Raw genomic sequence first — 25,161 nt, forward strand, 5'->3', positions numbered from 1 at the left:
CGCTCTAGTCTGCTCAGATTCGATGTCTGGCCTCGTGTAAACGGCTGTCGAGTGGTTTGCCCCATGCTCCTACATGCTCAATTGCAAACAAACAGCATGTGTGGCTTTACTCAAGCCACAATGGTCACAACAATCCCTCCCCATTCTAGAAGAAAGATGTTTGGCTCCTTCTGAAAAACCAGAGCCTTGCAATGTCAAGTGGAGGCTATTCCATTAGGGATACCTACCTACAACCAGCACAATTTGTCCTCAGGGGCACTAGGAATATAAGCCGTTAAAAACTGTTTTACAAATCATTTGTGCAAATTTCAATAATAAAGCATATAAGCCCAACTTAATATGTCAATTTTTATCAAACGGGGGGGGGGGGGGCAGGGGGATGTTATGGATAAGGTTGGCCAGATTATTTATACTAAATTAATATGAAATTATTTTGATATTAAATGTTGATAAGTAATTGGTGATGTGAATGTATATTTAACTTAGGTTTTCTGATTACAATTCATGTTTTGGTAAGTTAAATATACATGTACGTAACCAATACCAGTGATAAGAAAATAAATGTGGTAAGAAGACCATGTTTAGGCAGCCCAGTCCGAAGTTGAAGGAGGAATGGTGTTTGGGTATGGTGTCCTGGTATGTGCACAAAACAGGGTTGGGGGACTTGTGGGGCTCCAAAGGCCGCTGGACTACAATTCCCATCATCCTTGACCTCTGGAAATGCTTGCAGGGGCTGATGGGAGTTGAAGTCCAGAAGGCCGCAGGCTCCGCATCCTTGATGTGAGGGGTCTTCCCCACACTGTCACCCAGTTGATTTACATGGCTTTTCCGTTTCTTTGCCTTCAATCAGCAAGCGACCACCGCTACTGTGAGGTTGGATTCAGCTCTGCCATCTCTGACGTGAGTTTTGGGAGAGAGAAGGGCATGGCCCCAAGAAGCATGGCTCCCCACACACCTGAGACACAATTTCCAGAGTGATTTAACAATCAATCCCTCTTCACAGAGAACTCTGGGAACCGGAGCTCTGTGAAGGGAATAGGGGTCCCCCAAAAACTCCCAGCACCCTTAACAAACACCAAGTCCCAGAATTATTTGGGGGAAGCCATGACTCTTTAAAGTGGTACCATAGTGCTTTAAATGTATGGTGTTGTTAACGGAGAAATCTGAGGACTCCCTTGGACAAAAAAACAAGGACACCAGCCAGGAATACCAGAGCAAAACAGCCACCAGTAGGCTTGGTCTTTATAGAAGACTGTCGCGACAGGACTCCCACCTGCCACAAAGTGGAACAAGATGGAAGTCCCGGACAAAAGAGAACCCAAACTTTTATTAGTTGCCAATCCCCATGTTACACCCCCCCAAACTACATCACTCATACATCACGGTTACATCATGAAAGGGGAGGTCTGGTGGCAGTAATCTGAGCATCCTGGACCCTGCCCCATGGTTCTCCTTGCCCTATCTAACCAAACACCTATCAAGTGTAACAAAAAATATATTTACATTTCCCTGTTTCCCAGCCAAGTTAATCAGACCCTTTTGTCTTCATCTGGGTTTCTTATTTCTGGAATGGCTACCTGTCTGGCACTCAGGTATCAGGATGCCAGGGATTATCACTCAGACAGAGGGGCTGCTGAGTAGCTGAGCGCACATGTCTATATGAATGAAGTTTCCCAGTGAGCCAGTACATAGATACATTTATCAGTGAATTCTTACATTTGGTATCGTGCAGCAAAGGCCCTTTGAATAGATAGGAAGAAACTGTGATGAAGTGTTTTGCAGTGGCGTAGTGTGGGGGGTGCAGGGGGGGCCGGCCGCACTGGGCGCAACACCTGGGGGTTAGGGGGCGCAAATCCACGGGTTAGGGGGCGCAAATTACTTGCCTTGCCCCAGGTGCTGACAACCCACCCTACGCCACTGGTGTTTTGTGGGGACAAATCACAAAAGTCACAGAAGTGATTGTGCTGGTTTTGGTAGTGGGCTGCATGTGCATTATATCTGCTGGAGGGGCAACCCCCCCCAACCTATACATAAATTCCTGCAACAGTGTGAACGGGGACCTTAGTCATCACTGGAATTGCCAACATTGCTCAGTGGGGGGAAACCAGCTGTAAAGGGGCTATGCCTATTGTTTTAGGTTAGCGGGTAATTGCTGATGTCTTCTGAGTTGCAAGTAGGTGGTTTGTTCAACACACATCAGGCTGTGCCTTTTTTTGTGAAGCAATCAGCTGCCAAAATGCTTTGGTGTCACACATAAGTCATCCTTGGGTGTGCAGAGCAAAGCAAAAACTATTTTCTGCATGGCATATGGAGGCAGATGTTTGCTTCTCTGGTTTTGTAGAAGTGTGTGTGGAGCTGGCATGACACCCTCTAGGTCTCGTGGGCGGTGGGCAGCTGTTCACAGGCTTTCTTCTACTCTTGTGTGGCTGTCGTTTTGTGACTCTGACCTCCTCTCTTCTCCCCACAGTCTGGGAGACTTTTACTTGGGGCTCCTGGTGGACATTACTTTGGAGGTAAGTGCTTTTATTCCCTTCCCTTCCCCGCAGCAGACAAAGGACTCTCCAGTTGTTGTTGGACTACACCTCCCATCTTCGCTGACCCTTGGCCATGTTGGCTGGAGGTTGATGGGAAGCATCTGTAGCGCCACAGGCTCCCTGCCACTGCTGTAGGCTGAGAACTCCAGGAATATGGGGATGCCAGTTAAGGCCATCAGTAGCTACGATCCCTGATGGATATGTTCTTCCTCTTTTTATATAAAGGGATAGAAAGATTATTATCTATTATATTTTTATCAAGATGTTTAAATAAAAAGAAAGCAAAAAGAAAGCAAAGAAAGGGGATAGAGCAATAGAGAAAGGATAAAGGGGAGAGAGAGAGAGAGAGAAAGAGAGAAAGAAAGAAGGAAGGAAAGAAAGAAAGAAAATACAAAACTTCCCATTCTTCATCTGTTTGCTACATATAAATGTTATTCAACTCAGTCACTCCAACATAGGTAAAGGTAAAGGGACCCCTGACCATTAGGTCCAGTTGTGGCCGACTCTGGGGTTGCAGCGCTCATCTCGCTTTATTGGCCGAGGGAGCCGGCGTACAGCTTCCGGGTCATGTGGCCAGCATGACTAAGCCGCTTCTGGTGAACCAGAGCAGCACACGGAAACACTGTTTACCTTCCCGCCGGAGCGGTACCTATTTATCTACTTGCACTTTGACGTGCTTTCGAACTGCTAGGTTGGCAGGAGCAGGGACCAAGCAACGGGAGCTCACCCCGTCGTGGGGATTCGAACTGTCGACCTTCTGATCGGCAAGTCCTAGGCTTGCGCCTAGCGCCACCCATTTTCTATAAACCAACATTATCTTCAATCCTCCAACCCAAATGTCATTAGTTCATTTTGTTTTTCACGCAAAGCGTCTATGAGAGGTTTCCTATCTTCAGTAAATGTTAGCAATGACTTTTCTCTGATTAAGCAGGTCGGTTTCGCCATCTCGGCTAAGTCCACTAATTTTAACAACCATTCCTCCATGGTTGGTAACGAAGAGTCCTTCCATCTTTGTGCATATAAAAGTCTTGCCGCCATAATCACATATTTAACAAAGCTCCTTAGTCCTTTCCTAATTGTATGGCTATGTCCTTCCTCCACTGTCAGAGGCAGCATGCTTCTGAATACCAGTTTCTGGAAACGGCAGGAGGGGAGGGTGGTGTTGCACCAGGTCCCACTTATGGGTTTCCCTTGGGGACCCCTGGTTGACCTCTGAAAACACAGGATGCCAGACTAGATGGGCCACTTGCCTGACCCAGCAGGCACTTCTTATTGGAGAGTGTGAGAAATCCATATTTAGCCTTTGCTTGCTCCTCATTCTACTATTCAGCAGGGTGAGGCAGACCCTGTTCAGTTGACCGCTGTCCTTGTGGGAACAAATGAGGGGACCCAGGTGGCGCTGTGGGTTAAACCACAGAGCCTAGGACTTGCTGATCAGAAGGTCGGCGATTCGAATCCCCGTGACAGGGTGAGCTCCCATTGCTCGGTCCCTGCTCCTGCCAACCTAGCAGTTCGAAAGCACGTCAAAGTGCAAGTAGATAAATAGGTACCACTCCGGTGGGAAGGTAAACGGCGTTTCCGTGCGCTGCTCTGGTTCGCCAGAAGCGGCTTAGTCATGCTGGCCACATAACCCAGAAGCTGTACACCGGCTCCCTCGGCCAATAAAGCGAGATGAGTGCTGCAACCCCAGAGTCGGCCACAACTGGACCTAATGGTCAGGGGTCCCTTTACCTTTACCCTGTGGGAACAAGAGCACAAATTGTCCGTCCTGCTGCCTCTGCTGCCTCACGTAGGTGGTCCCAGCCTTGCCGAGGGACTGATGCCTCTGCCTTGCTCCTCTTCCAGGGCTGATCTTTTCATCCAATTTGTCCACGGTCCTAGCAAATGCTCCTCTCAAACATACCCTTTTGTGGTCACTGAATGAGCTGCAACTCACAGATTTCACCGCCTTACACTACGATGAATATCGAGGTAAGGGGACATGCATCTTCATCTGCAAACGCTGGAGGAGCTGAGGGAGAGGCAGAGCTTATAAGAGGAGTTAAAAGGAGTTTGGGAATAGACTAAGGAAAGAATGCAAGGAAGCCTTTTACCCCCCAAAGCCACATCCCCTTGGGGAGAAATCTTTTGTGGGCTGCACACCAAAAGTGGGTGAGATCCAGAGGGACCTCCCTCTTCCCCTGCCCCATACATCTCCTGCCCATCTCTTTCATTGGACTTTATCTCAAAGTTGACAAAGACTGTTCTAAGGCCTCAGCAAGGGGAAGAATGCCTGTACCTTCCCCCTTTTGATGCTACTGTTATTGAGGTTATGAATACTGCACACATGGAAGCCGTTGGGTGAAAAAAAAATATGACTCTCATTTGAAATAAAAATTAACCAGTCCTAAAACAGGGTTCAAATGCTTTACATACAGAACTTAACTCCAAAACAAGTTGAAACAAATAAAGCTACTTCCAAGTAGATGCATAGTTTCTTATACTTGTCCTAATGTAAGGCATAATATCTTAGATTGCATATAGCTTGCATCCTGAGCTAAAAATTAAAGCTCTGTCTCTTCCCCAAACAGCCTCCATTGGCCCGAGGCTCTTTACTGGAGGACAGAGGTTAACACGTCCATTCTCTTCAGTAGCTTAGAACAAATTACTCACTCTACCCAAGATGGATGCCTGCAGATTAGCATATGCTAATTAGACCTTTAATAGGATCTCTTTCATGTGACTGATCCCGGGGAGATACAGTCCCATGATAGATCCCCACTAATGATTAATCTGTTTGGCTGTTCATTTTTTATGTGTGACATTTTAGTGTATTTTTGGTTTCTGTGGAAGCTGCCCAGAGTGGCTGGGGAAACCCAGCCAGATGGGCGGGGTACAAATAATAAACTATTATTATTATCAGTGTCAATTGAATTTTCCAGTCTTGCTTCACAGTATTTAATACAGGCACATTCTATAATTATTTTGCATTTCAATGTACATTAAACAATCATACTTAACAACTGTTCCTTTTTCCAGGACTGCAGCTCATAAATGGTACCCAAGTATACTGGCTTCCAGCAGCACCCCTTCTTCCCCAGTGACTGACTCTGTTCCAAGTGGTTTGGGGGGAAGGTCATCTAGATGGGACAGAAAACACATTGTGGGAAGGGGATGGGAATATAACTCAATCAAGTTAAAAACAAAACAAAGCCTGGTGCAAAGATGCTGCACTGGTTGTGCTTCTCCTCCTCTTGCCATTGCCCTCCCCATTCTGGCTTGGCCCTTTGGCCAGAACTAGCCCTTGTGGAAGGAATTGTCTACAGATAAATGAGCCTCTATGGCAGGGCTTCCAGTGTGCCCTAGAAAAGATGAACTTTCTATCCAAGGGGGGAAAGAAACCTAAACTATGTCAGTCATGCAAACTAAGCAGACTTGCATATATTAACACATACTATATTAATACGAACTTTTCATACTTGGTTCTACTTCTGCTGCTCATGGGTAGGAGCACAGCGAGTCCTTCTTAGCTTTGGAGATTTTGCCAGATGACTACATCTTCTCATCCTTCCATCCACACAGGGTATTCAGTGGCTTTTGGGGAGTTTAATGAGGACCCTGAGTCGCCAGGTAAGGGAATGAGTCTTTGCCAGGGGTGGTTTTCCGGGGTGGAGTAGGGTGGGGTCTGGAGCTGAGCAAAAGTCATCTCCTGAAATTCTCCATCCTTTTAATGAATGGCAAAATTGGGGAGGGAAAGGAAGCCATTAGGTCAGATATTCTCAGGGGGAGTAGTTCCTTGGAGGTGGGGGATCACCATTAGCGGTGGCAAGCCTACTTCCTTTCCCCCTCCTAATTCTCTCCAGCCACCCTAGCTTCTGAAAGTGGCAATTGCATGTTGGCATCCTCAACATCATGGGTTGGCAAACTAAGGCCAGATCAGGCCCAATTGCCTTCTAAATCCGGCCCCCGGACGGTCCGGGAATCGCCAGTGCATGCGTTCTTTCCCTCTCCCTCCCTCTCCCACAGCGGCAGCGGCAGTGCCTCCTCCCTCCCTCCTCCTGGCTTCTCCCTGCCCTGCCTAGAGGAGTAAGGGGGCAGGGCTTTGTTGGTGCCAGCCCCTCTCCGGAGCCCTTTCATCACAGCTCCGCCACCGCCAGCCCCTGCCGCTCCCAAGACACAGGAGCCGCAGTTGGCTGAGCGCCCCTCTCAAGCGGCTGCCATTTAAAGCAGCCCTTCTCTGGAGCCCTTTTACACACCGCTCATTGTCCCTCATTCATTTCCCCCCCCCCAAAAAAATAGTCCGGCCCCCCACAAGGTCTGAGGGACAGTGGACCAGGCCCCTGCTGAAAAAGTTTGAGGACCCCTGCTCAACATCCTCCCATTGTTTCGGGTATTGTGGGGAAAACCTGAGAGCTTCCATTTACATAATAGGGGAAATAATTGGAGGACAGTCAGCAGAATTCCCCCCCCCCCTTTAACTCTTTTCAGAAATGTTGGCTCAGCTCTAGGGTCAACAGTAGGTAGACTTAGCTGGCTTTGCGGCTTGGTTAAGCTTAACTTTGCTCAACATAAACGATTGGCTCTTATTGCTAGGCATTTGAATTGCAGCTGAGTACTGCAGACACGGTATACATTTAAAACACATTTAAAGCACAGTTCCCTACCCTCCCTCCCAAAAAGAATCCTGGGAACTGTAGTTTGCTAAGGGCACTGGGAATTGTAGGTATGTGAGGGTTAAACCCAGAACTATTTGTCTGGGGGACTGCCTTTTGGGGTGTACACAAGCCTTAGTCATGGACTGACTTTGTGACTTCAGTCCAATCAGTGTCTCCCAGCCCCAGCTTTCCCATCTGTAAAATGGGAATTATACAATTAACGTATTTTGCCAGGCTGCTGTAAGGAGCAACAGAACAACGAACTGCTGCTGTTCCTTGCCTACAGTGTGGGGCAGGGGCCTTTTATCTTTTATAATATAATAATAATAATTATTTATTATTTATACCCCGCCCATCTGGCTGAGTTTCCCCAGCCACTCTGGGCGGCTCCCAATCAAGTGTTAAAAACAGTACAGCGTTAAATATTAAAAACTTCCCTGAACAGGGCTGCCTTAAGATGTCTTCTGAATGTCAGGTAGTTGTTGTTCTCTTTGACATCTGATGGGAGGGCGTTCCACAGGGCGGGCGCCACTACCGAGAAGGCCCTCTGCCTGGTTCCCTGTAGCCTCACTTCTCGCAATGAGGGAACTGCCAGAAGGCCCTCAGCACTGGATCTCAGTGTCCGGGCTGAACGATGGGGGTGGAGATGCTCCTTCAGGAATACAGGACCTTTTAACGTTATCAGTAAGATTTTATGATGTTGCTAGGGCCATCCCTTCTTGGCCACAGTGTTCCAGACTAAGATAGCTCTTCCCGAGTCTCCAAGCTCAGTCTTCAGGACACTTTAGCACAAACCTCATGACTGGAGTGTTGTGAACTTAGCCTACTGGGTGATTCACAACCTCTGAGATGGCTCTTCTCTTTGCAGAGTATGTTGTGGGCGTTCCTAACAAGAGCCTGACAAAAGGAGCGGTGAGTCCTGTGCAGGAGATCTACATTTTTTCTTCTGCACATCTGAAAAGAAGTGCACAGGCTGTGCTGAATTCCAGACACAAGAGGTTCCAGGGGCGTCAGGCCTGTATGCTTTGTGTTGCGCCCTCCATCTAATCCGAAACAAAAGAGCTCTGCATGCTCAGAGACACCCTTGTCTTTACTGTTGTTTCAGTATCCAGTGGTACCTCTGGTTGCGAACAGGATCCGTTCCGGAGGCCCGTTCGCAACCTGAAAAGAACGCAACCCCCGTCTGCCGCTTCTGCACATGCGCGTGACGTCATTTTGCATGTCTGCGCTAGCGGCGAAACCCGGAACTAACCCTTTCCGGTACTTCCGGGTCGCCGCGGGACGCAACCTGAAAATGTGCAACCAGAAGCAAACGTAACATGAGGTATGACTGTATGTTCTAGGGCTGAGAGCAGCGGCACCTAGCTTCAGAGGACAGGGTGTGTGCTAATAATGTGCCAAAAATAAGCCCTGTGCCACTCTGCCGTTATTATTTCGCATATTGCTTTGCATTGAAAGCAGGTTCTGGGGGGAAGAGTTATGACACAACCATGTAGGCTTTGCTTGCCACTGCCCCAATGCCACCCTGATTTGGGGCTCCATCTGTGCTATTCTTACCCTGCCCTGTGAAGCACACTGGGATCACTCTCAGCAATGGAGGGCGGTGGTTGCTTTCTTACCTCCACCTTCTTGAGAAATATGAAGGGTGGGATTCACTAATCCTTGAAATCTCCCTGACTCTCTTATCCCTGTCCCCCATCCTAGGTGCAAATTTTCACCTTCAAGCATTCCTTCCGTCTTCTGCGGTCCCTCCCCAGTGAGCAGGTAACAGAGCCTTGAGCAACATGGTTCCCTTCCCTCCTGCCTCTTCCCTGGCATGCTTTTCTCAGCCAGACATAATGCCAAAGGGGTATTATGAAACCTGACACAGGGCCTTCTCAGTGGCTGCACCCAAACTTGAGAGCTCCCTACTGAGAGGGGCTCAGCTGGCCCTTGATGACCTTCTGCTGGCCAGCAACCCATCCTTTTTATTTATAAAGGCTTCTTGAGATTATTTTCCCCCACTGTATTTAATCTGTCATTTTTAAATTGAATTGTGTGTTGAAATGGATGCCTCTTGCTTTTATTTGCTTTTTATCTGCACTTATTTGATTCTAATACGCTCTCATTTCAGTATTGCTTATTAAGATATATGGATTGGCTATTTTGTGTTGTTGCCTTTACTATTACTGGCTGCCAGTATTATTATTATTATTATTATTATTATTATTATTATTATTATTATTGTAATATAAAAGTGGGAGATGCACATTGTTTTTCACCCTCTTACCTCTTGCAGGTGGCATCCTATTTTGGGCACACAGTTGCAGTTGCAGATATCAATGGCGATGGGTAAGGCCACAGGAGTTAGCACTGCAGTTGGCAGTTGATTTGGATTTGGAACAGCTCTGTGGATGGTCAAACTAAGGACTCAGCAACATTAGTAAAGAAAAAGCTTTTTATATTTGTTATAATACTGTGACACCAGATGGCGCTGTGGAGTCCTGTTTTTCACTAATGTGATTTCTTGCTATGAGGTTTTCAACACATTTTCCTGAATTTCCTTTCTCATGTGTCTAGATGCAGCCAGAGTTTTAATCTATCTTCCCCCCGCTATAAATATGGCTTCAGGTTGAAGACCTCATCCCCTTGCACTCAGATCCGTAACACTAGGCTTAAATTACAACCCAGTGCACTGGGAGGGATATTAATTATTGTTCCAGATATTAATAGCGCATAGTTTGAAGGTATTGGAATCATAAGAACAGATTCCTTTTGGAAGAAATAATCGTCCAGGCCCATAAAAATATTATTAAAACTTTTGCTTGCATAACTCTTTAAAAACATAACATAAGCATCCAAGATACACCCCAAATACAGTTACAGATGCTTCAGGTTACAGACTCCGCTAACCCAGAAATAGTACCTCGGGTTAATAACTTTGCTTCAGGATAAGAACAGAAATTGCATGGCGGTGGCGTGGCGGCAACGGGAGGCCCCATTAGCTAAAGTGGTACCTCAGGTTAAGAACAGTTTCAGGTTGAGAACGGACCTCCAGAACGAGTTACGTTCTTAACCCGACGTACCACTGTATCCATACGATGTCTTGTGCTCTCTGGAACAGGCTCAGCATCTTAGAAATAAAAGATGCTGGTAACTCCCAAAATCAAAATGGTGTCTCTCTCCCCAGTTCCAGACTGCCTTAGTCTGCCTAAGGCTATGCAACTCTTTTTGGAGAATCATTATCACATACTTTTGTTCTCTGCCTGTTCTGAGAAAGACTAAATAGGCAACTCCCTTCAAAATGGAGATTTACAACTCAATACCTTCATCGCATGATCAAAGGTTCACTCCCAGCACAGAGAAACAATCAACAGGTGATCGTTAACTAGTTACAGCTCAGAGTCCTTTAGAAACTTACTGTGGAAAATGTTAGCCCAAAGTCAGCCGTAGAATTTAGCCATTTCCCATTTTAAAACTTCATTAATACACATACATTTTTCATTTCCGTGCCAATTAAACCAATTCATACTTAACTGGGATGTGGTTGCTTTAGAACAGACATCATCTGGCGGCTCATGGGACCAGACCTGGGCCCCTTAGAAGTACCATGTGCTAAAGCAAAGGCGAGAGTGGGGGGCTGGAGTGGCTATCCCAAACCGCCTCTCACTCCAGATTAAATGGTCATACAGTAAAACTGCTGCTGATCACAATTTTAGAGTAACTCAGAAGCATGCATCCTCCCCAGTGAGCCCTCTGATTAAGAGTGCTGTTTTAATCTAGAAGCTTGCACACCCCCACTCCCCCCAAAAAAGTTAATTGAAGGACAATGCTTTACCTCTGTTTCCTTTCCCCGTGAGATCTAGGTCCCCATTTTTGGAGTCTGCTGCCATCTCTTGTCAGTTGGCTGCTCCTGCAGCCTTGGCAGAAACACGCTTAGGTTTTACCCTGATATAAGTAAAAAAAACTGATCCTTTTCCCTTATGGGGTACCCAAGAGCCCATATAAAGTTCTGCTGCTGTTGTGATGTTCTATTATGCTATTGCTATATATAGTTTGCAAGCCGATTTGGGATTCATTTGAATGAAAAGCAGCATAGAAATTCTATCAATTGGTTCCTACTGCCTGGGTCACTGAGCCCTGTGAGTGTATTTGGGTGAACTCCAAAATCAGAGAACTGCAGACTTGCGAGGGGCCCCCAAAGGTCATCCAGCCCAACCCCCTGTGATGCAGGAATCTCACCTAGTTCATCCATGGCAGATGGTCTCCAACTTCTGCTTAGAAACCTGGCAGGTCTGCAAATCTATTATGAAGCAGCCTGCCTGAGTTGGTTAAAAGAATGGAGTACATCGGATAATGCAGACACCCTGGACCTAGAAGCAGCAGCACCTCTCGCTGGAGTCTGACTTGAGCAGAGCTCTAAGGGAACTTTTCTGTTCTCCCCCCTCAACTAGAAAAGATGACATCCTGGTGGGGGCCCCTCTCTTCATGGAACGCCACTCCGACCGCAAACTCTATGAAGTGGGAAGAGTTTACTTATACCTGCAGCAGAAGACCCCCACTGCTTACATCACCCCCTGGCAGAGACTGACGGGCACAGATGTCTACGGTCGCTTTGGCATGGCCATTGCTTCCCTGGGCGACATAGACCAGGATGGATGCACTGGTAAGGATGGGATAGAAGGCCACCCCCCTTTTTCTCCCTCTCTTAACCCCCAATTTCCTATTCTCCATTCCCTCACCCCACAATCGAGTGCTCAAGGTTGACAGTCAGAGTTTCACTTACAATCACAACCCATTCCTCACCATAGCATGGGAAGAGAGTGTTTCGTTTTAACCCGAGGGCCACAATCCCTTCCAGGGGCCACGTGCCAACAAAGGACAAGGGCCAGAGGTGAAAGTGGGCGGAGCAATGGATGTGGATTTTGCCTTTGTACAGGCATTCTGTTGTATTCTGTTAATGATAAGTTTGTGTTAAAGAAGTTTGCCCTCAGCAGGCCCCGGTAGCTGAGGGAGGAGATGGGAGGAGGATAGCAAAATAGGAGAGAGGGAGAGACAGAGAGAGATAATGTGAAGAATGCAAATGAATGTGATTTATAAAAAAAAACTCCTTAAGAGTTGCTGAAATGTATTACTCATAGATACAGTATTACGCATTTTGTGTTTTGATATTGTGATTTTATGTGGCACCGTATTTTTCGCTCTATAAGACGCACTTTCCCCCTCCTAAAAAGTAAGGGGAAATGTGTGTGCGTCTTATGGCGCGAATGCAGGCGGGAGGCTCTGCTCAGCGCTCCCTTTAAAGAGCTGCGTGGAACGTGTGTGTGGCTCTTGGGGGCTTTTTCCCAAGCAGGGAGAAGGGCAGCCCATCAGTCCCTTCTCCCTCCTCGGGGAAAAGCCCCCAAGAGCCGCACACACGCTCTGCACGCTCTTTAAAGGGAGCGTGGCTCTTGGGGGAGCCTTCATCCCGTTGCTCTGAAGAGGCTTCGCGTGGCTATCCCAGAAGCCAGATCCCTCTTGCTGTTCTGGCTTCTGGGATTCAGAATATTCCCCCCCCCCCTTGTTTTCCTCCTCCAAAAACTAGGTGCGTCTTGTGGTCTGGTGCGTCTTATAGAGCGAAACATATGGTAATTGCCCAGAGACCAGTTGGGTATAGGGTGGTGTACAAATTTAACAAATAATAATAATAAAATACTAAGGGCGTAGATACAAAACCTTGTTCCTACTCACACTTACACATTCCTCATGGAGGCAAGCAAGAAACGTTTTCAGAAGCATTCCAGCCAAGCAAAAATGCTCAAGGAGGGGTAGACAAAGAGACCCAGAGAGCTGTGTTAGAATTCACATCCTCCACAGAGCCAAATGTGGGAGTACCCAGAAAACCCTCAATTTAAGCCTCAGGTCCTCCTTCTGGTATTTGAATTCTGCCTTTTCTGGGAGTGTGGGAGACCTTTGCCTTCCCCACCACACAGACGCCTTTTCTGCCCGACCTGTTTCTGCATCATGGGCTTTTCCTCTGCATCCCTCTGTTTCCCCACCATCTTTTCTGACCAAATGGGTGACTTCACCTTATCGATTTGGTTCCGTCGCGTTTACATTCCAACCCATTCTTTCCTTCCACAGACATAGCCATCGGAGCCCCCTTCGCCGGCCAAGATGGAGGTGGCCGTGTTTACATCTACCGAGGGCACCATGAGGGCTTGAGTTCATCGCCAACCCAGATCCTTGAGAGTCCCTTCTCTGGGCCGGCTGGGTTTGGCTTTGCCATACGCGGGGCTGTGGACATTGATGCAAATGGCTACCCTGGTAACGTACAACGGAAGTAGGCAGCCAATGGGTTTTAGCACTGCCTGCACAGGCGACGGCCATTTTAGGCATGTCCAACGGACGCGCGATTGCTGGCGCACAGATCCTTTCGGTCCCGGAAGCAGGAGGAATGAGGGTGGGGCACGGCACTTATGTTTGTGGGGGCTGGGAACGGGACCCCTATGCAAATGGGTTGCCGCCTGTATTAAATAAGGGTTTTCCATACTTGAACTTTGCCCCGCTCTTTCCCTGTGAAAACCCTCTCTTTAGTATTTAGATCGGAGCAAACATCAATCTGGGTTTCCCGCAGATTTCCATTTGCTCCAATTGAGCTTCAAAGAGCAGCTTTTCACAAAAAAAGGTCTAGAGCAAGAAAAAAAGGGGGGGGGGCTTGGACACTGAGCTTTAAAACCAAGGACCGTACCTGGAAAGTGTGGATAAGCCCTAACTTGTGAAAGAATTTTGACTCTTCAAAAGGCTATGCCAGATGTCCTGTACCTAGAAGAAAAAAATGAGGCATATAATTACCGTATTTTTCGCCCTATAGGGCACGCCGGCCCATAGGGCGCACCTAGGTTTTTTTTTTGGAGGGGAATAAAGAAAAAAAATTATCCCCCCCCCAGGCACGGGGCTGGGGCGGGGGAAGCCCGAGCTTCCCCCGACCCCAGCCCCCAGAACAGGCTGCTATCCGCAAGCCTTCGGAGCCCGGCAGGAACTCCTTCCGGGCTCTCCAGGCTTGCGGATATCTGCCCGAAGCCTGGGGCGCGCTCAGGGTGCAGGCTGCTATCCACAAGCCTAGGGAACCCGGCGGGAACTCCTGCAAGCTCCCAAGGCTTGCGGATAGCTTCCTGAAGCCTGGAGAGCGAGAGGGGTCGGTGCACACCGACCCCTCTCGCTCTCCAGGCTTCAGCGAAAGCCTGCATTTGCCCCATAGGACGCACACACATTTCCCCTTCATTTTTGGAGGGGAAAAAGTGAGTCCTATAGGACGAAAAATACGGTATTTACGTTTATTAATTGCCTTGCCGTTCATGGAATCCGCTGTCATGATACAAAGCTTCTCTTTTATATTTGCTTCTTTCATTGGGTGATCCTATCTGGATAGCATAACATATATTAGCTGAAAATCATTTTATTTTTTGAATAAAAAAAGTCTAGATTTTGCAAGGGTTGTTTTAATTAGCAGGTGGTGCAAAATTTGCTTAGGTTTTGTAGAACTTAATTCCTAATCGCATCAGTGGAGTGAGCAGAACTGGGAACCGGAGGCAGATTGGTGAGATGCTGCAACACTGAATCGTAGAATCATGGAATTGTAGAGTTGATAGGGACCCTGAGGATCATCTAGTCCAACCCCTGCAATGCTGGAATATGCATCTGTCCCTTAGAAGGATCAAACCTGCAGCCTTGGCATTATCAGCACCATGCTCTAACCAACTGAGCTATTGGTGGACTGCTAACTTTTTTTGGTTGTCTTGTTCCCCTTCACAGATGTGCTGGTTGGAGCTTTCAGAGCCAGCAAAGTGACTGTGTACAGGTGGGTCGATGGAGCCCCAGGCCAGTGGAACGAGATTTCCCTGGAGACCTTGTTGCCTATAAATGCTCCCTCACCCCTCCCAGTTTAGGCCCCTGCTTTTTGGAGCAACACCTCTGTGCTTCCATTTCAAGCTCTTCAGCCAACCAGTGCTGAAAGGGTTAGGAGGGAACCACGACCGTTCCCCTTGTTTATTAGAGGTGGGGGAAGATGGTTGTAAGAAGAAAGATCTTTATGCCTGCATCACCCTGAGGGTTCACTCCATGCCCTCCTTCGCGTGCCTCCTCCTTGAGAGGTTCAGAGGGTGGCAACACGAGAACGGGGCCTTCTCTGCAGTGGCTCCCCGTCTGTGGAATGCTCTCCCCAGGGAGGTTTGCCTGGCGCCTTCATTATACAGTCGTACCTTGGATCTTAAATGCCTTGGCTCCCAAACAAATCAGCTCCTGAACGATTGAAACCCGGAAGTGAGTGTTCCAGTTTTCAATTTTCTGAAGCTGAATGTCCGGCGCAGCTTCTGTGGCTTCCGATTGGCTGCAGGAAGCTCCTGCAGCCAATCGGAAGCCGCTCCTTGGTTTTTGAGCGGTTCCGGGAGTTGAACAGACTCCTGGAACGCATTCTATTCGAAGACCAAGGCACGACCGTACAGTGGTACCTTGGGTTACAGACGCTTCAGGTTACAGACTCCGCTAACCCAGAAATAGTACCTCGAGTTAAGAACTTTGCTTCAGGATGAGAACAGAATTCACACGGCGGCGGCGCGGTGGCAGCGGGAGGCCCCATTAGCTAAAGTGGTACCTCAGGTTAAGAACAGTTTCAGATTAAGAACGGACCTTCAGAACGAATTAAGTTCTTAACCCGAGGTACCACTGTACACCTTTAGGCACCAGGCAAAAAGGTTCCTTTTTAACCAGGCCTTTGGTTAATCCGATTTGGGTTGCTGTTTTTATTTTTGATAGATATTTTGTGCTTTTATATCTTGATTTTATTCTGTGAACAGCCCTGAGACCCCCAGGTATAGGGTGGTATATAAATTCAATTAATAATAATAATAATAATACCCTGACATCTGCAGAAGTGGCCATATTTTATCTACCCTGTAGGCAGAAAGAAGGGGAGTCGGTGACAGTCACTAGCTCATTTTCAGTTGCATATATCAGATGCTGTTGAACTGCAACTCTAATGCTGACAGAGGCTGATGGGAAATGGAGCCCAACATCTGGAGGGCTAGAGCAGTAACATTTCACGTAGAGGAACGTTTAGGGCCAGAGGCGCCAGCGATTGGGGGGCGGGGGCTCCACATCATGACATCACGTGTGTGAGCATCGCACCTCCCTTCCTAAGTTGGGCAGAAGCTTCCCAGGCTTTGGGAAGGAGGTGACAGGGGAACATTTAGGGGACTAGCCTAGTCTCCCTAGTTTAATAATAATAATAATAATAATAATAATAATAATAATAATAATAATGTATTTATACATCGTCCATCTGGCTGGGTTTCGCCAGCCACTCTGGGCGGCTCCCAACGGAATATTAATAATAATAATAATAATAAAGCAATAAAATATCAAACATTAAAAATTTCCCTAAACAGGGCTGCCTTCAGATGTCTACTAAAAGTCAGATAGTTGTTTATTTCCTTGACATCTCATAGGAGGGCTTCCACAGGGTGGGTGCCACTACCGAGAAGGCCCTCTCCCTGATTCCCTGTAACCTCACTTCTCACAGTGAGGAAACCGCCAGAAGGCCCTCAACGCTGGATCTCAGTGTCCGGGCTGAACGATTGAGGTGGAGACGCTCCTTCAGGTCTAGTGGGCCAAGGCCTTTAAAGGTCAGCACCAACACTAAATGCACACCACAGAGCTACAGGTTCCTCAGCCCTGTTGTTGCGTACTGAATCCACCTCCTCAGCCGACCAAAGGTTTCCTTCTCCCTGAAATGAGCCACCTCATTCTCGCTTGCTGCCCTATATACATGGCACCATCTCTCAGGACACCTGTTTGACCAAGCTGGGCATCTAGCAGGCCGCAAGGTCACTGGCCCTTGTGTACAAGGATGCATTTCAAGTTAGGATAATTGCTTTAAAGGCAGGCTGGGCTTTGACGTGATAAGGTGTTCTAAGCCCCTCAGAAGCTGTAGATTTTGCAGCACGGAGGTCTCGTGCATTCGTCACCAATACTTTGCCAGTGCTGTTTGACAACAACTAAAGAATCAGCAAATGTTGCTGGTCTCTCTTGGAACTTCCTGCCTGCTTGCCCTTGTTCACTATGTTTTTGGTCCCTCTCAGAGCTCAACCGGTCATGTTTCTCAAAGCCCAGATGTTCCTGCCAGGTGCGCTGAACCCAGAGGAGAAATCGTGTATGGTAGCAGGAGTACAAGTCAACTGGTGAGCCGGGTGGGAAGGGCATTGAATCTAGATCCCTTTGTAGCCTAGGAGATTCAGGTTCTGTGCTCAAAATCAACGAGACATGTCAAAAACAATCAAAGTATGCCATTGGTTTTCCTGTTTGCAGGATTTAGTTTGTTTTTGGAAATTGGTTTCGGGGATCTTCTTGGAACCTTAACAAAATGATAATTGAAATTACCCCTCATTTAAAAATCTTCTTCTTTGGTGATCGCTCGTAAGATTGTCTTCCTTAACACGGTTTTAACAATGAGTCCGTAAGTGACTGTGGAGGCCAATTCTGGATCCACACGTCCTTCCACAGTGGGGACATTGGTTTCCGGGCGGGAGTTGATCATGGTGTGGATTTGCCAAGTGTGCCTTCCTCTTAGCACGTTTCTCCCTTGCTTCCTGAGTTTGAGCGTCTTCAAAGCCGATGACACCTTTGGTAAAGGCTGTTCTCCAACTGGGTAACTAGTAATAACCATCTTCTCTAAAAAGAAAAAGTTCAGAACACAACTGGGCATGGGTGGGAAGAGGAAATATAGCGTAAGAGGAACCTGTTTAAACCAGCAGAGGGGGAAATCACAAATTACTTATTTCTGGGTCCATCGAAAAAAGTGTAAAGTGTGGCCAGCACATGTTTGCAAACAAACAAGGATCATTCAGGGAGGCAGAGTTGGTTGCCAGCTCCCAGTCGATTGTACACTCAGCAGCCACATCATGCGTGAAACAGTCCTCATTACCTTCCTTCTCTTCAACACAGCTTCACAATCCAGATATGTGCCGAAGTGTCAGCAAAGAGGATTCCTCAGAAAGTCGGTGAGTGTTGCATTGACTGTGGGAAGAGGTGAAGGTCTTGTAGTCAAGCTGCCGCAGTACTGGGGAGAATGAGATTGGCAGAATGGACTAAACTTATAGATAATAGCCATCTTTCTGTTTCGGAGGCTAGCTTGCCTCTGTTTATGAATTATAGGTTTTACAGAGGTGGAGGCCGCGATGCGGAAGCAGCGCTCCCAACTGTCTAGGTTTTTCTGTTCTGCGCAGCCAGTGGTCAGGCAGGTTTTTCGTTTGTCTTCAAGACATTTCTGGAGAAAATAAAAATCTGCTGCATTCAAACAATCGGCAGTAAAGGTGTCTACTATCGCACTAAGAGGGAAGTCACTCATGCTGGTCTGTAAAAATTATTGTTGGTACGTAGTCCAGGAATTTGGCTGATGAATGGGTACAGTTCCTTGATCACTGCAGCTGCATGCTTCTGTGGCTATGGTAAGTATGCAGCCACCAGTAGCAATGTACTAGGAAGTGGATGGAACCCTACAGTGTTTTGCTCCAGACCTCTTGATGTCCAGCGAGTAGGAAAGGTGTTATTTTGCTATCCCAGCTAAGGGTGCAAAATTAGCACGGGTTGTGTTTGTTTATTTTATTTTCCATTTTTAGATTTATAAACTGCTAAAAATTTTTTTTAAAGGATCTGAAAGGTGTACACAAGACAGTAAGAAATTATTGACAATACACGGACGAGATCAGCAAAAATTTAAGAGCAAATGCTAAATTACTAGATAGGATGGTTTAAATATAAAAATGGTGTTTAGCAGACCCCTAAAACAATATAAATATAAAACAAAAGGGACGCGGGTGGCACTGTGGGTAAAACCACAGAGCCTAGGGCTTGCTGATCCGAAGGTCGGCGGTTCGAATCCCCGCGACGGGGTGAGCTCCCGTTGCTCGGTCCCAGCTCTTGCCCACCTAGCAGTTCAAAAGCATGTCAAAGTGCAAGTAGATAAATAGATACCGCTCCAGCGGGAAGGTAAACGGCGTTTCCATGCGCTGCTCTGGTTCGCCAGAAGTGGCTTAGTCATGCTGGCCACATGACCGGAAGCTGTATTCCGGCTCCCTTGGCCAATAATGCCAGATGAGCGCCGCAACCCCAGAGTCGTCCGTGACTGGATCTAATGGTCAGGGGTCCCTTTACCTTTACCTAAAACAATATAACAAGCGTGTCTGCCTAATGTTACCATTTCTCACTCTCGATCACCACCCGCTGTGTTTGCTTTCTGCTAATTCCCTCCCCACCACCATTCTGCTAGACCTGAATGCCGAACTGCAGCTGGACCGCATGAAGCAGAAATACGGGCGACGGGTTTTGCTGCAGCAGACCAGCCAATCGAGCCAAACGCTCCTGCTGAAACTGTCAAGAGACAAATCCAAAACCTGCCAGGATGTCGATGCCTACCTGCGGGTATGAGACATGGGCAAAGCATGGCACTTCGTATATTTTGGGAGGTGTACGGGGGAAGCCTTAGGAGTAGTAGATTTGTACTGGACAGTTCTCACCTCGTTCTGCTTTGTTCTGAGAGCCAGTGTGGTGTAGTGGTTAAGAGCGGTGGACTCATAATCTGGTGAACCGGATTCGCGTCTCTGCTCTTCCACATGCAGCTGCTGGGTGACCTTGGGCCAGTCACACTTCTCTGAAGTCTCTCAGCCTCACTCACCTGTTTGTTGCGGGGGAGGAAGGGAAAGGAGATTGTGAGCCGCTTTGAGACTCCTTAGGGTAGTGATAAAGCGGGATATCAAATCCAAACTCCTTTTCTTCTTGCTCATTGTTCTGTGACGCTTCCCCTATGTTATGGCCTTATTGCCATCTGGAGGGGCGCTCTTTGCCCTGTAGCGCAACAAAGCAGGACAAAAGACGAACTGGAACATTTGAATGTGGTATAAAAAGTGACTGGTTTTCAGCAGGAAGTTGTAGGACGTGTGCTAATTGGAAGGGAAGAATGCACTGATTGGAAACTTTTGCAGGCGCAAACAGTATGGAAAGGGAGGTCACGTATAAACGCCCCAATGCCGCCATGGGTGCAAATCATCATGAATACACAACAGATCCCCCAGAAATGCAGAGGAAGCATAATGAAAAATACTTCTGAGTACATACAGAGTGCATTGCTTCCCCTCCTCTGTATTGCGAGATCAACCACAACTTGTACTGGCATCCCTGGGACCTGATGGCAAGGTGATCACAGACCTACCACTTTTTGCAAATCTGGCTTGTGAAACTAAACGGGAACACTCATTGGCTTTTCCTGTTTAGGGAAGCTTTTAATGTTTGACGTATTACAGTATTTTAATATTTTTTGGGAAGCCGCCCAGAGTGACTGGGGAAGCCCAGCCAGATGGGCGGGGTATAAATAAATTATTATTATTATTATTATTATTATTATTATTATTATTATTATTATTTCCTTGTTTTGGGGGCAAGAGATCCTTCCTGAGCATTCCTTGCTTCTGGCAAGGCTCCTCTAAGACACCCCAAAATCTCACCCCATCATTGGAGCTCCATGATTGCTCTTGTTACAGTGATGCCACGGGAAAAGGGGAGGAACTTGGGAGATCGAATATGTGTGAGTGAGGTCATTGTTCCTGGTGCTGATGCTGGGTGAGCATCCTTTGTCAAACTGGCAGCTTCCTAATAGGCCGTTCACCAATAGGATGCATTAGTGGAAATAATAATAATAATAATAATAATAATAATAATAATAATAATAATTTATTATTTATACCCCGCCCATCTGGCTGACTTTCCCCAGCCACTCTGGGCAGCTCCCAATTGAGTGTTAAAAACAATACAGAATTAAATATTAGAAACTTCCCTAAACAGGGCTGCCTTCAGATGGGCAATTCACCTGCATGGTGTCGTGTAAGAATATGACGTAGTTCTGCAGTTTGAAATTGAGACAGCCAGTCAGAGGGTAGAGAGCAGTGGCTTCAGCTGGGCTGGCAGCTGTCTGGGCGGGTTGCTGGGGTCCAAGCAATTGCTTTCCTGGGATCTGACGTAGGGTAAGTGGCTGTGATGCCTATTGAAGGAGGCTGCACACTATACATTGAAAGCACACCCACCCTACCTCAAAGAATTCTGGGAACTGTGGTTTGTCAAGGGTTGCTGGGATTGTAACTCCCTGAGAGGCAAACTACGGTGCCCAGAATTTTTTGCGGTGGGAAATAAGTTTCAAAGAGTGCTTTAAAGGTATAATGTGAATGTATTTGCCTCTGTGGTGTAAATAAATATTGCAGAGACCAGGGCCAGCTCAGGGTAAACTGCAGTTACCTTTAGGTAAAGGTAAAGGAACCCCTGACCATTAGGTCCAGTTGTGGCCGACCCTGGGGTTGCGGCGCTCATCTCGCTTTATTGGCTGAGGGAGCTGGAATACAGCTTCCGGGTCATGTGGCCAGCATGACTAAGCCGCTTCCGGCGAACCAGAGCAGCGCACGGAAACGCCGTTTACCTTCCTGCCGGAGCGGTACCTATTTATCTACTTGCACTTTGACGTGCTTTCAAACTGCTAGGTGGGCAGGAGCTGGGACCAAGCAACGGGAGCTCACTCCATTGCGGGGATTCGAACCGCCGACCTTCTGATCGGCAAGCCCTAGGCTCTGTGGTTTAACCCACAGTGCCACCCATGTCCCCCAGCTCAGGGTGCTTTGCTGCAAATGTGCGCTACCCTGCTGAAATCAAAGCAAACCCACAGACTCTTGAAATCTGGATTTTCTGGGTAAGCATGAAAGGGCCTTAAGGCTGACCAAGTAATTTTTGCTGCAAATTGCAGAAGTTCCTCTTCCTGGCAGGAAAAATGCAACCCTAAGAAATCAAACAACTAATCATTTGTGGCCCTTTCAAAGCAGCCGAGACCAGCCACCTTGAGTCAGTTGTCTCTTATCTAAAGGTAGACTTCACGGTGTGTCCTCAGCTAAAAGTAAACCAGACCCTTGTGAAACTGCCATTCGAAAGACATATTGGCACCACACACACAAAGCGTGAGAGAGGCGGCTGTTTTATGTTAGTTTTTTGTTACTTCAGATGTTGCCGGAACCAGCCCCGCAACTTTTAGGTGAGCATTGGAGAGAAATTTTTAAAACACCCAATTTTTAAAATTAAAAATCCCAAGTGTGTTTTCTTCCAACACACCCACGAAGGAGGGCATCATGCATGCTATCGTCAAGTGTATGCCTGCATATTCAAACCATTTCACAGACCCCAGGTAGGGATGGCATTCCAGGTCATAGCTGTCAACTTACAGATTTGAAAATAAGGGACCAGCAGCCTTGAAAATAAGGGATCAGCAGCCAAAATAAGGGATTTTGCTTAGCTTATACATAAATCCGGCACTGATGGAGCCATGATGCTTTTGCAGTTATGAAAGAGTTATGAAAGGGATACAGAGGGGGAAATCACTACATTAAGATGCTGCACTGGTTGGAGGGTATGCTAAGCAGCACGTTGGGGCTGCCGTCGTCCTAGCGTGAGAAGTTCCATTGGCCCTTCCCTGCCCGAGAGAGGGGGAGGGAGAGAGACTCTCGCCCACGCCGCCTGCGAGCCCGGCGTGAGGTGGTTGCAGCGCCTTTCTGCGTCCCTCCCTATCCCCTCCTCTTCCTCCTCCCTCAGGCCGCCTCCTCAGCCGCCACTGCCGCTGCCGCCTCCGGCTTCCGGAGCGCGGCGGAAGTCTCGCAAGAGAGGAGCTGCCTGCCCGTCCGCCGCCACCCGTCTCCTCACAACGTGCTCCTGAGAGGGAAAAGGGAGAGACGGAGACGCGGCAGCTCGTGCACACGCTCTCTCTCGCGGCGGAGGACCCCGAGCCACTGCTTCCCTCCCGAGCCAGGCGACCATGAAACCTGGTAAATTTAAGGGACATCATCAATAAGGGACAGCAGCGGGACACAGCGCTGGGATAAGGGAGTTTCCCGCCAAATAAGGGACGGTTGACAGCTATGTTCCAGGTGTGGCCACTGGCATTTCCGCCTTTTAATTCTGGCAGGTGCCTTGCCGTTTCGATAGTCGTGCGGCATGACACGCAGTAGTTCCAGCAAGCTCCGTTTCTGCATCTGGGCAAACTGCGGAGATGTTATCCCTGTTAATGCCGAGCTGTTGCACTTTGAACAATTGAAGTGAAAAGATGAGCTAGCCTTAGGGGGAATCTCTGAGCCACTTCTCTGCCTCCCACAGGATGAGGGCGATTTCAAGGACAAACTGAGTCCCATTGTCGTGAGTTTCAACTTCAGTTTGGCATCGGCATCTGCAGACGGGGAGATGCAGCCTGTGCTGTCTGGCCAAACAATGGTCCAGGATCAGGTGAGATGCCTCACCAGCCTCAAAGCTTTGGCATTGTATGACTTTGATTCCACTGTTTTAAAGCCGCTGTCTGCTTCTGTATTTCTTTTGTGTTCTGGTATTTTGATTTTCTTCCTTTGCTTTTTTGGGGGTCATTTTAAGCCACCTTGGGAGCCTATTGAAGCTGAAATAAGCTAGCAAACAGAATCATAGAATTGCAGAGATGGAAGGGACCCTGAGGATCATCTAGTCCAACCCCCTGCAATTCGCAGCTGCCCCAAATACATAAACAAAATTGTCACTTAGTCAAGTGCTAAAATGCTTAAATTTGAATCGCATCCTCTGAGCCAGAAACCAAGCTTCCTGATCCCTGGAATATGAGTCCGGTTGTGTGTATGAAATTGTAAGGGAATTGCCCTTTGCACATGCTCAGGGAGTCCTCTCCCTCACAATGCTGAAGACTTGAGTTTGAGCTTTGAAAGCATGATAGCCAGAACCAGGAGGGGTGGGGTGGGGGTGGGGGTGGATATAAGCACTGCCATTTAGATTTTCTGGATTCTATCCCCCTTGAGCACTCTCAATGGTTAATGCTGTTAGACAATTATAGAGATATAGAATTGTTTATCTGAATGACAGATAACCACACTGATTTCCCATCTGCGCTGCAGGGCCATGGGATCCTTCTACAATCTTTCATGTTGAGCTTGAACACATCACTCCCAACCCACATCAGAGCTCTTCCACACTTCCTTCCTGCCCCGTGTTTTCTAGGCGCTTTAAGGCTCTGTATCTGAGCCCCGTTTCCCCCAGTAAAACCCACTCTTTAATGCTGAATTGGAACAAACCACGTTTCAGGTTTTCCGTGGACTGCTGTTTGTTCCGATTCAGTGGTAAAGAGCAGGGAAAGCGCTGAGGCTCCAGACTGAGATTGCTCATCACTCAGTCAAAGCTCTGCCTGTTTGTTGCATCCCACAGACCCGTATCATTGTAGATTGTGGAGAAGACAACATCTGCATCCCAGACCTCCGACTCTCCGCTCACACGTAAGGACCTGCTCCTTGCAGCACCAACAGCTGTCTCTTCTTGAGTCTCAAGAGTGCTAGTCCTGGTGATCTAACCTGGGGCTGTCGTCCAAAGCGAGAAAGTTCAGGGTTCAGATCTCCCTTGAATCTGGAATTCCAGTCCTTTTAATTATAAAAGTGTGGTATGTGAGAGGCTGTGGTGGCCCAGGGCAGCGGGAGGGCAAAATGCTCTGGACATTATTTTATTTATTACATTTATTACATTTATATACTACCTTTTTCTTCTAAGGATCTCAAGATGGTGCATATGGTTTTATTTTAAAGGGCCATTTAAAAGACAGAACTGACGGGACCAAATGTATGTCCCTTGGAAGAGAGATCTACAATTATGGGGCCACCACTGAGAAGGCCCTGTCTCTTGTGCCCACCACTCTAGCTGACCTTAATGGGAAACGGAAGAATAGGAGTTCTGATACTGATCTGAAGGGCTGGGCAGATTTATATGGTGCGATACAAACTACAGCTATGTTTACTGTGTTTCATTTTGGGCTCCTCCAGACCACCTCCTTATTTATCATTCATCATATTCCTCTTACACAAAGCATATGCAATGGTTAGACTGTGTCCAGCGAGTAGTCAATTTTGTTTGTCTGCAGGACAGTTATATGACAATGA

The 25,161-nt window shown here is 47.5% G+C and overlaps 1 protein-coding gene across 1 annotated transcript in view; it reads left to right on the top strand.

Annotated features, from left to right (window-relative positions):
• ITGA2B (integrin subunit alpha 2b) overlaps positions 1-25,161 on the top strand; it is a 48,734-nt gene that overhangs the window by 8,780 nt on the left and 14,793 nt on the right. Inside the window, 15 exon segments of the mRNA XM_083582553.1 lie at positions 851-900; positions 2,468-2,513; positions 4,380-4,505; positions 6,096-6,143; positions 8,037-8,080; positions 8,873-8,932; positions 9,447-9,499; positions 11,602-11,813; positions 13,271-13,453; positions 14,942-14,987; positions 17,266-17,364; positions 18,128-18,183; positions 19,452-19,603; positions 23,360-23,485; positions 24,440-24,507. Coding sequence (XP_083438679.1) covers positions 851-900; positions 2,468-2,513; positions 4,380-4,505; positions 6,096-6,143; positions 8,037-8,080; positions 8,873-8,932; positions 9,447-9,499; positions 11,602-11,813; positions 13,271-13,453; positions 14,942-14,987; positions 17,266-17,364; positions 18,128-18,183; positions 19,452-19,603; positions 23,360-23,485; positions 24,440-24,507 — 1,369 coding nt within the window.

Source organism: Podarcis filfolensis, assembly GCF_964270895.1.
Source record: "Podarcis filfolensis genome assembly, chromosome: 13".
NCBI classification, from domain to species: Eukaryota; Metazoa; Chordata; class Lepidosauria; order Squamata; family Lacertidae; genus Podarcis; species Podarcis filfolensis.